At 35.8% G+C, this 13,389-nt stretch overlaps 1 protein-coding gene across 4 annotated transcripts in view; it reads left to right on the forward strand.

Moving 5' to 3' along the window:
* The window catches only part of DIDO1 (death inducer-obliterator 1), an 88,720-nt gene that overhangs the window by 32,868 nt on the left and 42,463 nt on the right, over nucleotides 1–13,389 (forward strand). For all 4 annotated transcript variants that reach the window (XM_034787354.1, XM_034787357.1, XM_034787356.1 and 1 more), the window contains 4 exons: nucleotides 2,292–3,171; nucleotides 3,447–3,765; nucleotides 9,725–9,931; nucleotides 10,740–10,965. In XM_034787354.1, the coding sequence (XP_034643245.1) occupies nucleotides 2,292–3,171; nucleotides 3,447–3,765; nucleotides 9,725–9,931; nucleotides 10,740–10,965 (1,632 nt within the window). The remainder of the gene's footprint in view (nucleotides 1–2,291; nucleotides 3,172–3,446; nucleotides 3,766–9,724; nucleotides 9,932–10,739; nucleotides 10,966–13,389) is intronic.

Below are 13,389 nucleotides of genomic sequence, written 5' to 3' on the forward strand. Positions count from 1 at the left end.
CTAGCTTTAATTGGCCCACTCTCCCCTGGTATCAGTACTTTAAAGTCAGAAACTATGTTTCTCACTTTTCTAGAAAACCTGTTTTATATAGAAAGCTAACTTTAATAGATGTGTAGCATTTGGTCAATTAGGAAACTTTATAATTTATATTGATCTTTGCAGACAACTTTCCTAAGGAAAAAAATTGCTGTATATGACACCGTGGGAAAAGGATCTGGGTAGACAAATTACCCCAGAGTAAAAGAGGTCCTGCAACCTCAGTCTGTAGCACAAGATAAGAAAATTTCTGTAAGATACTGTATCAGTAGCACCTGGCACCAATCAGGTTAGAATATATACACATACACACTGGGATGAAAGAAAAGATTTTATGCATATATCATAGAAATCTAGGACTGGAAGGGACCTTGAGAGGTCGTCCAGTCCCCTGCACTCAAGGCAGGACTAAGTAATAACTAGATCGTTCCTAACTGGTGTTTGTCTAACCTGTACGTAAAAAAACCTCCAATGACTGAGATTCCACAACCTCCGTAGGCATATGTGGTGGTCATATCCAGTCACTAGAGAATATTGGGATGCAGTCCATAACTAAATACCATAGTTGGTGGATATTTATGATCCCGTGGTAATCCTCCTAGGGGGCTTCCTAGCAGAAATGGTCACACAAGAAGAAATGAAGAATTAATTTCTCATCTGCTAGTTACTTGCTCGAATATTGGTAGCCTCTCACTGGAAAAAGAAAAATAGTCCAATTATAGAGAAATGGTTAAAAATAAATATGGAAGGTTGTGGTTATGAAAAAGTTAACATACCCATTACATGCCCAGGAAAATAGAGAGGACAGATAAATATTTGCTTACCTTTTATTCATTACTCAGAGTACATTGACCTGCAAATAAACCAGCACACCTGTCCAGGTTTTTTGAATATTAACATTTGATAGACATGCTTGGTCTGTTAAATGTGTGTATAGTGATTTCATTCAATTTAATAAAATCACTAGAAACAACAAATTATAGGTGTTATGATGCTCACTCTGTAATATGGTAACACCCTGTTAAATAGAAAGATGTGATGGTTATATTCCTGTATAATATCTCCCTGAACAAAAGCAAGCTTTTATAATGATTTTTTTTTTTTCTGATATTTACGTGATACTGATTGGAAACTTGTTAAAACATCCTAAATAAATGGGGGGAGATGAGACGAGAGAGAGAAATATAGGCTGGAAGGGATCTCGAGAAGCCATCAAGTCCAGCTCTCCTGCACTGAGGCAGGACCAAGTAAATCTAGATCTTACCAGATAACGGTTTGTTTAACCTGTTCTTTAAAACCTCCAGTGACATGAATTCCACAACCTCCAGTGATGTGAACTCTACAACCTCCTTTGGAAGCCTATTCTAGTGTTTAATTATTCATATACTTAAAAAGATTTTCCCAATATCTAATGTAAAACTCTCTTGCTGCAGATTAGTTTGGCTTTCACAAATCCATGCTGGCTATTTCTTATAACCGTATCATCTTCTAGGGAAATTATTTGTTTAATAATTTGTCCCAGTTTCTTTCCAGGTATTTAATTTAGGCTGACAGCTCTATAATTCCCCATATAATTCTTTGTTCCCCTTTTAAAAGATAGGTACGGTGTTTACGGTTTTCCAGTCCGCTGGGACTTCACCCATCCTCCAAAGATAATTGCTAGCATTCCAAGCTTGCTTCAGCTAGTTCCTGAAGTATTCTAGGATGAATTTCATCAGGCCCTGCTGACTTGAATATATCTAATGTATCTAAATAGTCTTTAACCTGTTCTTTCTCTATTTTGGCTTGTGTTATACCAGGCCAGCAAGAGCTTGGAATATTATAAGCATCTAGGAAAAAAGGGGATGCACTGCATGAGCAATTCCTAGCTTCTGGATTATGTTGATTTAGTGTTAGATGGGACAGTAAACTACTTCTGCTGTGAGGTGGAACACTAGAGTGTTGTTATGTGAACAGGAAGGGTGGCTTAATTTTCATTATGATCAAAAATTGAAGTGGGGAATCGCATATTGCTTAATTAGATTGGCTGTGACTTTAGTGATTGCTGTCAATAGGAACTTTGAGAAAAAGTGTGTTCTTCGTGTTCAGAGCTATTAAGTAATCATCTAGCATACAACATTTAACATGTGTATATATCTACTCTCACAAAGAAAACATAATGGCATTTTGAAAGATTTGTTAAAAAAAAAAAAAAAGTGTCAGCTGTGATCCTAAATGAGGAAGTATCAGTTTCATAATTTTACTTTTATTTTTAGCATCAGTTTTGGATGATAAAGGTGAGCAAAGCAATGAGGACGAACAAAAAGCTATCAAGCCCACAAGTAAGGAGTTCAAGAAAACATGGGGATTTCGAAGGACTACAATTGCCAAACGAGAAGGGGCAGGAGATGTTGATGTGGACACTAGTGAACAACAACCACAGCAGCAACAAAGCCTGTCCCTCCGGCGTAGCGGACGGCAACCCAAGCGTACTGAAAGAGTGGAAGAATTTCTTACAACAGTAAGACGTAGAGGTAGAAAGAATGTTCCTACTGCTCTTGAAGATTCAAGTGAACCAGCATCCTGTCCGGTTACAGATGTGGAGACTGCCTCTGAAGGCAGTGTGGAGAGCACTCCAGATATAAAACCTGGCACTCGGAAGAGTGACTCTAAAGACAATAAGGATCAGCCAGTCTTGGAAAGCAGGGGTGCAAAAAATGATGATGATGATGATACCTCTGATAGTGATAGTGATGGATTGACGCTGAAAGAACTACAAAATCGTCTAAGAAACAAACGCATTGAACAAAAACCTGCAGAATTGACATTGAAAGAGATACAGAACCGCCTCAGGAAAAAACACCTAGAACAAAATCCTACAGAAACAGTTGATGTCCAGGCAGGAAATCAAGTTAAGACTGAGCTGCCTGTCAAACAAGAACCTGAGTCTACTGATTGCACTGAGACTGGAAATCAAGTAATTGTGCCTGAGGAACATACTGAAGATCTTCAGGTTAAGAAGGAAATAAAACCTGCCCTGGCAACAAAAGAGATAAAAGACGAAGAATCTGAAGAGTTCACAAAAAGCAAATCCGAGTCTGAGATTTATGACCCAAATACACTGTACTGTATCTGTCACCAGCCTCATAATAACAGGTGGGCTATATACATATGCAAAGTATTGTCTAAAAATACTGTACAAGTAATAGAGAATCCTCCACAGGAAATAAGCCTACTACCAAAGATTTCATTGCCAGGTGTCTATAAAAATGTTTTTTCTGTTGCAACTTCATGGGGATGTAAGTAATAGGGCAAGCTAATAAATTAATCAGTTATACGAAGCAACCGGCTTCCTGACAAAATTACAAGGACTTTTTTGTTTTTGAGTTTTTCAGTATTTTATCTTTTAATCACTTGTTCTTTGTTTTCAGGTTTATGATTTGTTGTGATAGGTGTGAGGAATGGTTTCATGGTGACTGTGTGGGGATTTCTGAGGCTCGTGGGCGACTATTGGAAAGGAATGGGGAGGACTATATCTGCCCAAATTGCACCATTCTGCAGGGGCAGGATGAGACAGTTTCAGAAACAGATCAGCAAGAAACTAAATCAAGGCATGTAAACGTGGATGGCACAGAGCTCACAAGTGTAGGAACAGTCGAACAAAAGTCCAGTGAGGATCAAGGAATCAAGGGTAGGATTGAAAAAGCTGCAAATCCAAGTGGGAAGAAAAAACTCAAGATATTTCAACCTGTAAGTATTTTAGTTGTTGTCTCTTGTTGTATTGAATGTGTTAAGGCATTAGTTTATCTATGGGCTGCAACATATTTTTATATAAAACAAAGCTGCTAAATTTTTGTTTTAAAGATATTTGCTGTTTGTATCTTTCTGATTTATAAGTAAAGATTTTGATCCAGAACTGAATGAGTGGAATGTCACAATCATTAGGATCTATTTTTTTAATTTTTGAAGGACTGAAATTTACAAATCATACACATCAGGATAAGGAAAATACCCTAATCATGTGTATGCATCTGTTATTCTTTTATTTGGGTAATCAAGACACTGGCTGAATTCCCGTTCTTTCATAAAGACCCTTAAAATTCTGAAATTGGCATGTCTTTATTTTAAAATTGCCTTTTTCTAATAACTATCAATTATTTTATTTTTCACTGTAGGTGTCCAGTTATTATTGGCAAACTTGTGTGCCTTTACACATTCAAGCTGTCCTGTGTACTTCCAGCCAATCTTTGACATTGTGTTTTGACCTTATTTCTTGAAAAGGAGGATTGATAAACTTTATTTTTTTAAAATGACTCTGAAAATATAATTAATTTAAAAAAAATCCTTCCAAATTGTTGCCAGTTTCTACATACAGTTATTACAGGAACTTTGTTTATATTAGCTAGTCTGTATGCCATTCTAAATGCAAGCAAAAAGCCTCTTAACTTGAATTTAAACTAGTTTAAACCTTTTAATGCCATAGTAATTGACCTTTCTGCTGCTGGTGCTATTTTAGTATTTGCAAGCACAGGCATCCTCCTTGACTGTCATCTGTACTTTATTTCTCTTTTTAGCAAGTTTAAAAAAAAAAAATCTTACATACTTGCTGACAGCACACTGCAATAATTTATTTTATGGGTTTGTGTGCATTTTAATGGTTGGACAGGAATACCATTTCCTATAAATGTTGGCTAGCATCAGAGCTGTTATATTGAAGCCCGCCATTGGCACAATGCTTGTAGACTTTGGAGTGACATTTTCAGCAAAATACTTGTAAATAAAAAAAAAAAATAACCTTTTTCAGATATATTCTAACAACTTTAAAATTACAGTTATCTTCAATATATGTGTGCAGATTTAACATAAAATACTAAAAAAGTTTTTAATATATCATTTCCCATATGCTGATATTTAATTTTGTGTTGGGCATAAAAATTGGGAAACAGTGACAGGTCCAACCAAATTTCAGCTTTAATCAATTTTTGCCTTTATTTATACAATTTTAGATGGAATTATTGTCATTTATAGTGTCTGAACATGCATTTATTCCAGACAAATAATAACAAATAAGATGGAATTGTTTAATGGGCCCAAGTTACCACATTCCAGGGCACCAGGAAGTTCTTCCATGATAATCGTTGCCTTCTCTTATCTCCTGGTCTAGTCCTTCAGTCTCTTTTCCAGTTTTTCTCCTGTTTGGTCCCATGTTCACATGGGTCTCTTATACATTTCTATATTATAGATTACTAAATCTTTAACCAGTTTATTTCTTAACACACAAACCCTTTGGGTTTTAGGTAGGGCTGTCAATTAATTGCAGTTAATGCCTGCGATTAACTGAAAGCAAAATTAATGCGTTAATTTTTTTAACATGTTAATTGTATACCTGTGGGTGTGTTGGGAGGCATCGGTGGTGCGGGGGCTGAAGCTTCAGTCCACAGCTTTCTAGGGGGAAGGTGCTGAAGCCCAGAGCCCCAAGCCCTGACCCTGTATTTGAAAATATAGAAACCCCAAAAATATTTAAATAAATGGTATTCTGATGTTGTTTAACGTGAGATTAAAACTGCGATTAATTGCAATTAATTTTTTTTAATCTCAAGATTAATCATGATTAATTTTTTTAATCGCTTGACCTCCCTACTTTTAGGTAACCCATACATTGTGCATGCACAGGCTTCAGTTACCCAACTTCTGCATTTTTTTTCTGGTGGTTTTTCAGTTACAATGTCATGGTGGTTTTTTGTCACCCTGACCTGTGTCTTACCAGAAAAAAGGCTTCTTGTTGTCTATTTTCAGCCCAAAACTTCCTGTGCGACACGTTAATTTGGTTCTGTCAGCAGTAACATCATTTTAAACAGATGACCAAGTCTGTGTAAAAGAAGAATTGGCAAAACCACAAGTATGGCAACAGGACCTTGACCTAAGTGTTACCTCTTTTGTACTCATTCACTATCCTTAATTACAAATCATTAAAAATATAGCTATCACAGCTCTTATTAAGCTCTTAATCTTACCATTAGCAATTCTTCATTTTATATTTCAGTGTTATAAGTCAGTATATATGTGTATTCTCCTGTGCTGTCCTTTTAATCTATTGGAAAAGTTGGGGGGCGTTATGGAAAATATCATGATTCTTTAATGTCGACATTTCGTATCTTCTTTAAACGTGATTTTTTTTATTCAAAGCCCAGTTTCGTTTGTGAACCATGGCAGAGAAAATTCAGTAGAATTTTTCCTGTGACTACATTTTGAGGGGTGCCTCATTTTTAGGACTGATATTTAATTGCTTTTAATGGTACCCCAACGTTTTGTAAAATTTAGAAATAGTTTCACAGATAATTTTAGTGTAAATAGTGAACATAAGAATGGCCATACTGGGTCAGACCAAAAGTCCATCTAGCCCAGTGTCTTCCGACAGTTGCCAATGCCAGGTGCCCAAGAGGGAATGAACAGAACAGATAATCAAGTGATCCATCCCCTGTCATCCAGTCTCAGCTTCTGGCAAACAGAGGTGAATGGGTGAAATCTTGGCTCTATTGAAGTAAATGGAAGTTTTGCCATTCACCCACCCACTAACTTTTATATACTATTAAATTCTTTTCCCAAACTTTCTTTCGGTTAGTCTCTACTGTAAAGGATGAGTATGCAAAAGTGACACCTTCTTACTCAACAGACCTGATCCTCGTGCATTCAGTGTCGGATGTGTTAATTTTTGTGTCAAAATAAACCCTGTGTAATAAGTTGCACAGGCTTCAGTGTGGGCATGATTTGACAACAGTGGGGTTGTACTAAAAGTCTAATTTGTCATGCAAAGCTTTTAGTACTGTTGATGTTGCGTGAAGAGGAATAACTCCAATTTGACTTGAGTGAAAGTAGAGTTCATAAAACAAGCATTGGTGGGGGGGATTTAATTGTACACGGAACACACTTGATACAGAAATAATTATAGGAAATAAACTTGGAACCTCACAATCACTTACCACTCCTCAGAGTAGAATCCTACTTTAAGGTTGAATTTTCAGGAACACTGAAAAGATGTCAACAAGATGGCCATTACCACTTAAGAAGAGTAACATTATGTCTGTAGCATTTTTCATGCATTGTATTTTGAGCTGTATTCTACAGATTGTTACAAGAATTTGAATTATTTAAAATAAACAAACATCGCAGCTAATTAATACTTTAATCAAAATGCCATGACATTCAGGAAAGCTTGGTGCTTATACCCTGATCCTATACCATTGAAAAAATGGATTTTTCACCACTGACTTCAGTGGTTCGGGATTGGGCCTTTAATAGTTATTTGTGACACACTACAACTGGATTTGTTAGATATTTAAAATGTAAGATGCCTCCTAGGAAGCACTTATGTATTAATTCTTGTAATATTTTTCTCCCGCTGTATGTGGACATAATCCGATGTGAACATGGGCATTTGTAGAGAATTATCTTGAAGAACAATATTTATCTCCACAAAATAAATTTTATGGTATTTGTATTTTAGATAAGCACTACTTGTGTCTCAGTAAATCTTAATTGAAATTGGTCTGTGTAGCAACACTGTCATGTGGATTGAAAACAAATATTAATTATAAACTACAATATATTGAGTTGGGGAGAGCTGTCTAATGGAGTATTGCAATATTGGGTATTAGGCCTGTTCTTATTTAACATCTTCACTAATGATCAGGAAGAGGGAGCAACCAGTGAGGACTGAGATATAAAAGGAAGGGCTTTAGAGAGATGAGGAACTGGGGGAGAAAATGACAAACTATGACTCAGTTGGAGAACATACAAGTTAATACAAGAGTTTGTAACATGATAGGGCAGTGAAAAAGGCCAGTGCAATTTTGGATTGCATGTGCAGAGCTAATAGTTTTTCTCTCTTTCTTCCCCTCCTTCACTTTGTTGTGACTTTGCGTAGAATCTTACATTGTGTTGTGGTCACCACATTGCCCGAAACATTTTGACAAAATGAGGAGAGGCAAGAAGAAGCCAACCGAAATTAATAGTATAGTGTGTCAGCTCAGGGTAGCTGCACTGGTATTTCCCCTCTGGCCCAGCAAGGGCACTCATCTCAGGCTTCCAGCTCCCTACCTGTTATCTCTCTTGAGTGGTGACCTGTGTCCACTCCCGTCTGACCCCAGTGTATTTCCAGGCACACAGTCCCCTGACTATACTGCGATATCCCAGCAAAAGGCTCTGCCTAAGCAGGCCTGCTTACTTTTTATCAGAGACTAATAACCAAGTAATTGCCCACAGTTATAAGGCAACACACAGTACTTCCTGTGCATACCTATTTTATTCTTAAGTTTAAAGGCACACAAAGAAAACATTAAAAACAACAAATGAACCTATGGAGATGGTAATAAGCTTACCTCAGAGATCTCCCCAACCCATATGTGGTCTCTGGCAGGAATAGTCCTTCAAAACCCCACTCAAGGGGTTTCCTTGTGGTTTCAAATTCATCACAGCTTCAGCTCAGAACAAGCACACAATCTTATGGGACTTCAATAGGCCCAGTCCTTTGGGGCCCTCTGTGGACCAGGATCCTGTCTGTTTGCTGGATCAAGAAGGAGGCCCTGAGCCTGTCTAAACCCAGTCTGTTTAACAGACAAAGAAAGGATTTTTGGATAGTCACTGGAGAATCCATTTTGAATTAGTTTATGCAGAACCTATCTAGGGGATGGCTTCAAAAGGACTGATAACCAGAGGAATTATATTAGCATCTCCATTCCCCTAAAGGAGTTGCATACAATTTCATAATAACACATATACAATTGCATTTTTAATATAATGGATCCCAAAGATATTAAACCTAATTTAATAAAGTTTAATGTAATTCAGTAAAGTTTATATTATTTCCATAAGGTTTGTCCAGGATATTTCCATTTTGTCACATCACTTTTCTCATCTTTGGATACGAGAGTGCTTTGCAAGCATAGATAATTGATGTTATCCTAATTTTACAAAGGGGAAAAGAGAGGAAGGAAAACTTAAATTCCTTTCCCTTATACCTTGCAATGATCAAATATTTGTAGGCTTTTAAGGATGTTACCTGATCTATCATATTTCTGAGTCATCTGTTATTGCTATATGTTAACACTGAGGAGGAGGAAGAGGATTTATTTACATGTAAAACACTATGGTGAAACTAAGAGAGAAAATTTAGAGTGAGTATTGGGAAATATCTATCCTGACAGTGGGAAGTAAGTATTAGGGTGTGGTGGAGTTTCCCTAGGGAAGTGGGAGTAGTCCTGTCACTTGGAACTTGTAAATAAGACTGGATAAAACTATAGAAAAATGTGCTGCAGAAAACAATTCTGCCTTATTGGGGAGACAGCCTGGTTAATGCAGTAGGTCTTTTCCATTTTAGATATCAATAACTCCAGGAGAAATAGGTGTTAAAGCCGGTGGTACTTTTCTGTTTAATAAATATAAATGAAATGGACCTTCTTATGGCTTATTTATATTTTAATGATTATATAAATATTTTGGTTTTGTGTTGAATTTGCAAGCATGAACTCCTTAGGCCAGCAGAGTTGGATATGGGATAGTGTCAGTAGTTCACTCTGGAATCTGATATTGATTGAAAAATCGTGTTATGCTTTTAAGACGCACTAGCTAAATTCTGTTACATAAGTCCTCATCACTGGTTATATACAGTTTTTTAGTTAAAAAATGGAACTTGCTGTGCTTCAATCTTTAGGTAATGGAAGCTCCTGGTGCATCAAAATGTATTGGTCCTGGCTGTTCTAATGTGGCTCAGCCTGATTCTGTGTACTGCAGTAACGACTGCATTCTCAAACATGCTGCGGCCACCATGAAATTTCTCAGTGCAGGAAAAGAACCAAAGCCAAAAGAGAAGATCAAATCAAAATCTGAGAGGTCCACAATTCTAAAATCTCCACTGCAGGTAAGCTCATGTTCCTGAATAAAAAATAGTTTTGCAGCAGCATTTTCCCTGAAGCACCAGTGGCTTGTTGCTGTACAGTTTGCAGACAGAAATATATTTAGTTTTCAAGATTTAACATTAGAGAGTCACTCTTGTTTGTTTTGCCATTTTCATGACCTAAAACTACATTAAAGAATAAGATAATTCAGTTAAATCTTACTGATTAAAAAAAGAAAACAGGAAAAGGTTGTTAAAATACAATATAGCCTCCTTTGCATAGGTGCTATTAAATGATCTACACTTCAGTACAGCTTTTCTGAAATAATTTCCACAGTATTGAATATTTTAAAGCTAATTCATAGGTTAAAAGTATTAGTATTATCCTAGATTAAAAGTTTTTAGGTTTATTTTTGAATGGGGAGACAGGCTATGCAAGGGGATTTGTGTCACATGTAAGGAAATGAAAGAGAATTTCTTAAAGGCCCTTTTAAATCCATATTACTTAGCTCTCTGAAACCACGTTAACATGGCAGGTACAGCTGGATGTGCAGATTTACGAATATTTAATGATAAATACAACTGTGTTCAGTTTGCTGGCAGGGTCTGCTCATGAGTAGAGACTCAACACTCTCTCCTGCTAGGCTAATGCATTTCTCCTAGCTTTATAGACTTGTCAGAAACTCATTTGGTATTGTAACTATGTAATCTGAAATGCATTTGTAATTATTCACTATTTATGAGGACATATTTTTGTCACTAAATACGTGCAACATGATAACTCTTCCTGTCATTACTATTATTAGTAATTAAGGTTCTACTAATTATACAGGCAGGTACTAAGCCTTTGTCCTCCCAGAAGAAACCAACTCCTGAGAAAAAAGAGATTAACATGAAGAAAAGTATGGTGACAGCCCCTAAAACTGAAGCAAACACCCAACCAGTTGCTAAAGAGCCGGCATCAGAAAACAGCACGCCATCCTGGGCAAGCGATCATAATTACAATGCAGTAAAGCCAGAAAAGACTGCTGCCATTTCATCTTCACTGTTGTTCAAATGTATGTATCGCATAGGGATATTCCTGAGTAATCATTTACATTTTATTTGAATACCCATCCATTCTTGGCTCTGTAAGATTAGGAAATTTGGTATCTTTTTCTTAGTATGACACACAAATTTTCTCTCCTTCAAAGATTCACACACACTTATATCAGGGAAATTTTATAAGGTTCATTTATAATTTTGATATCAAAGTGTACGCAACTGGTTTCTGAACGTAAACTTGCTGAGTAAGTTACCAAATGTTTTCCAAAGGCAATAACCATTTCTGTTCTCCGAGGAGGTGAGTATTGATATACACATCTTAAAATCAAAATATTGTAAGTTACACGAGATGCCCCTGTTATCAACAATTCACTGTACTAACTTAAATTTTATTATCATACATCTAGCCTTGGCACTTGCTTCTCAAGTTTTGCATTTGCATTGCTAGTGCCAAGACCGGATTTTTCAACAGGGTTTGTTACAGACTTTTTATATTTTTGCAGACAGCTTTTAACTGTCAAGTATATCCAAGTTCTCCTTCTTAGTCCTGCCAGGAATGCAGGGGACTGGACTAGATGACTTCTCGAGGTCCCTTCCAGTTCTATGAGTCTATGATTCTATGATTCCTGATGTTTTATTTACTTACTTTAAATATTTTAAGGATCATCTTTTACTTAAGTGAGGAGGTGGTCTTTATTTCCTTGTTATCTCTGTGTTATTCATATTTCACACATTATCCACACACAAGGAGACATCTAAAGGGAAGTTAGGCAGAGATTTTGCCTTACATATTATAATTTTGCAGGTACTGAATAGCATCCATAACCTCTTGTTAGCTCATATAAAGGTAAGTAAATACTGATTTGTAATGTGAAATAGATTTTGTACTTTATTACATTTTTGATTGACTCCAGTGAAATAGTGTTATAATGTAATAGGATTTTAGGTGAAATCATACAATTCACATTTCAAAACACATGATAAATAGATGTCTAGTGACTGATATTTTCTTAATTTGAAATTTAATGAATGCAAATGTTACTTTTTCTCCCAGCTTTTATTAACCACCTTTTATCAAGGTTTAATTTTTATTTTCAGAAGTAGACCTGGTTATTAAACACATGAATTATATATTAACTTGACAAATATACATTTAAAACTAGTGAATACTTTTCATTTTGAAATTCATCTCGAGACCTAGATTGTTCAGGTGAAAGAACTTTTGAACATAAAGAAAACGCAAGTATTTCCCCAGAAAAATTACTTTAGTATTATACACAACTCTTTAGACTGTCTCAGGAATACTGTAGTATATTGCATTTAAATTTAAACTTCCCCCTCTATTTTACTGCACTTCTTTTAGAAATGCAGCCTTAGGACATGCTATTTATAGTGTTCTGGAGATTACTTTTTTCCCCTACTTGATTTAAATTAATAGTTTTTGATACTTTATATCCCATAACCACTACAGAGTTGCATTTTAAATTATCATTGTAGGTTTCAAAAAGCAGTATTTTTTCCAGTCTAAAATTAAAGGTAAAAAGGGACCCGTTATGAACTCTTATGTCTTGTCTACACACACAAATCTGCTTTAACGGTAATACAAATAATTAATAATAATATACTACTATAATTACATGTGGTACAACCCTGTTAATGTAGATGCAGCTATACTGGTATAAATTTGCTTGTATCAGTATAGCTTATTTCTGTAAGGGAAAAACACTATATTGGTATAAGGTACCTTTATTCAGATATAACTGTATCCTGACTAGGGGTTACACTGATTTAACTGTTTTGACAGAATAGCACATCCCTAACTGAAAATTAAATCAGTACAAAATGTGTGTGTAGACCAGGCCTTATTAATGAATACAAGACAATTCAGTACAAGACAACCAGATGAAGAGTTCTCTAATCAGCCAATAGGGATGGAATTTTAGATTGCTCTAATTAAGGTAAGTTCTACAAATGTCTTGGATTCTGTTTGTACCATTACTAAACTACCAAATATAATTTTTTTATGTGGAAAAGATTCTTTCATTTTTGGTTGATAACTCTGGTAGAATAATTTATGATTTAAGTGCTGCATAGTGTCTCCCAAGAAACATCAATCACAGTTTCTTTGTTTAGGGAACTTCTACAAATTGTTAAAATTTAAAAGTAAGGTAGTGTATGCTTTATTCTGTTCAGTGTACATAGTTATATATATATTTACATTGTACTGAACTGAAATGGAATGTATCCTAAGTAGGTGCTCTCTACCCTGAAGCTAAGTACCTTATCCTGCAAATCCTTATTCATATGAAGAACCTTTAATTGCCCACGTTGTCCTACAGGAGTCAAATGAGTAAATTCAGTGACTGAGGGTTGAAGAATCAGTCTTTGTTCAGACCCTAAATTAGTCTTTCCTTCAGTCAATATGGCACATGCATAAA

This window comes from Trachemys scripta, chromosome 12 (assembly GCF_013100865.1).
Source record: "Trachemys scripta elegans isolate TJP31775 chromosome 12, CAS_Tse_1.0, whole genome shotgun sequence".
NCBI classification, from domain to species: domain Eukaryota; kingdom Metazoa; phylum Chordata; order Testudines; family Emydidae; genus Trachemys; species Trachemys scripta.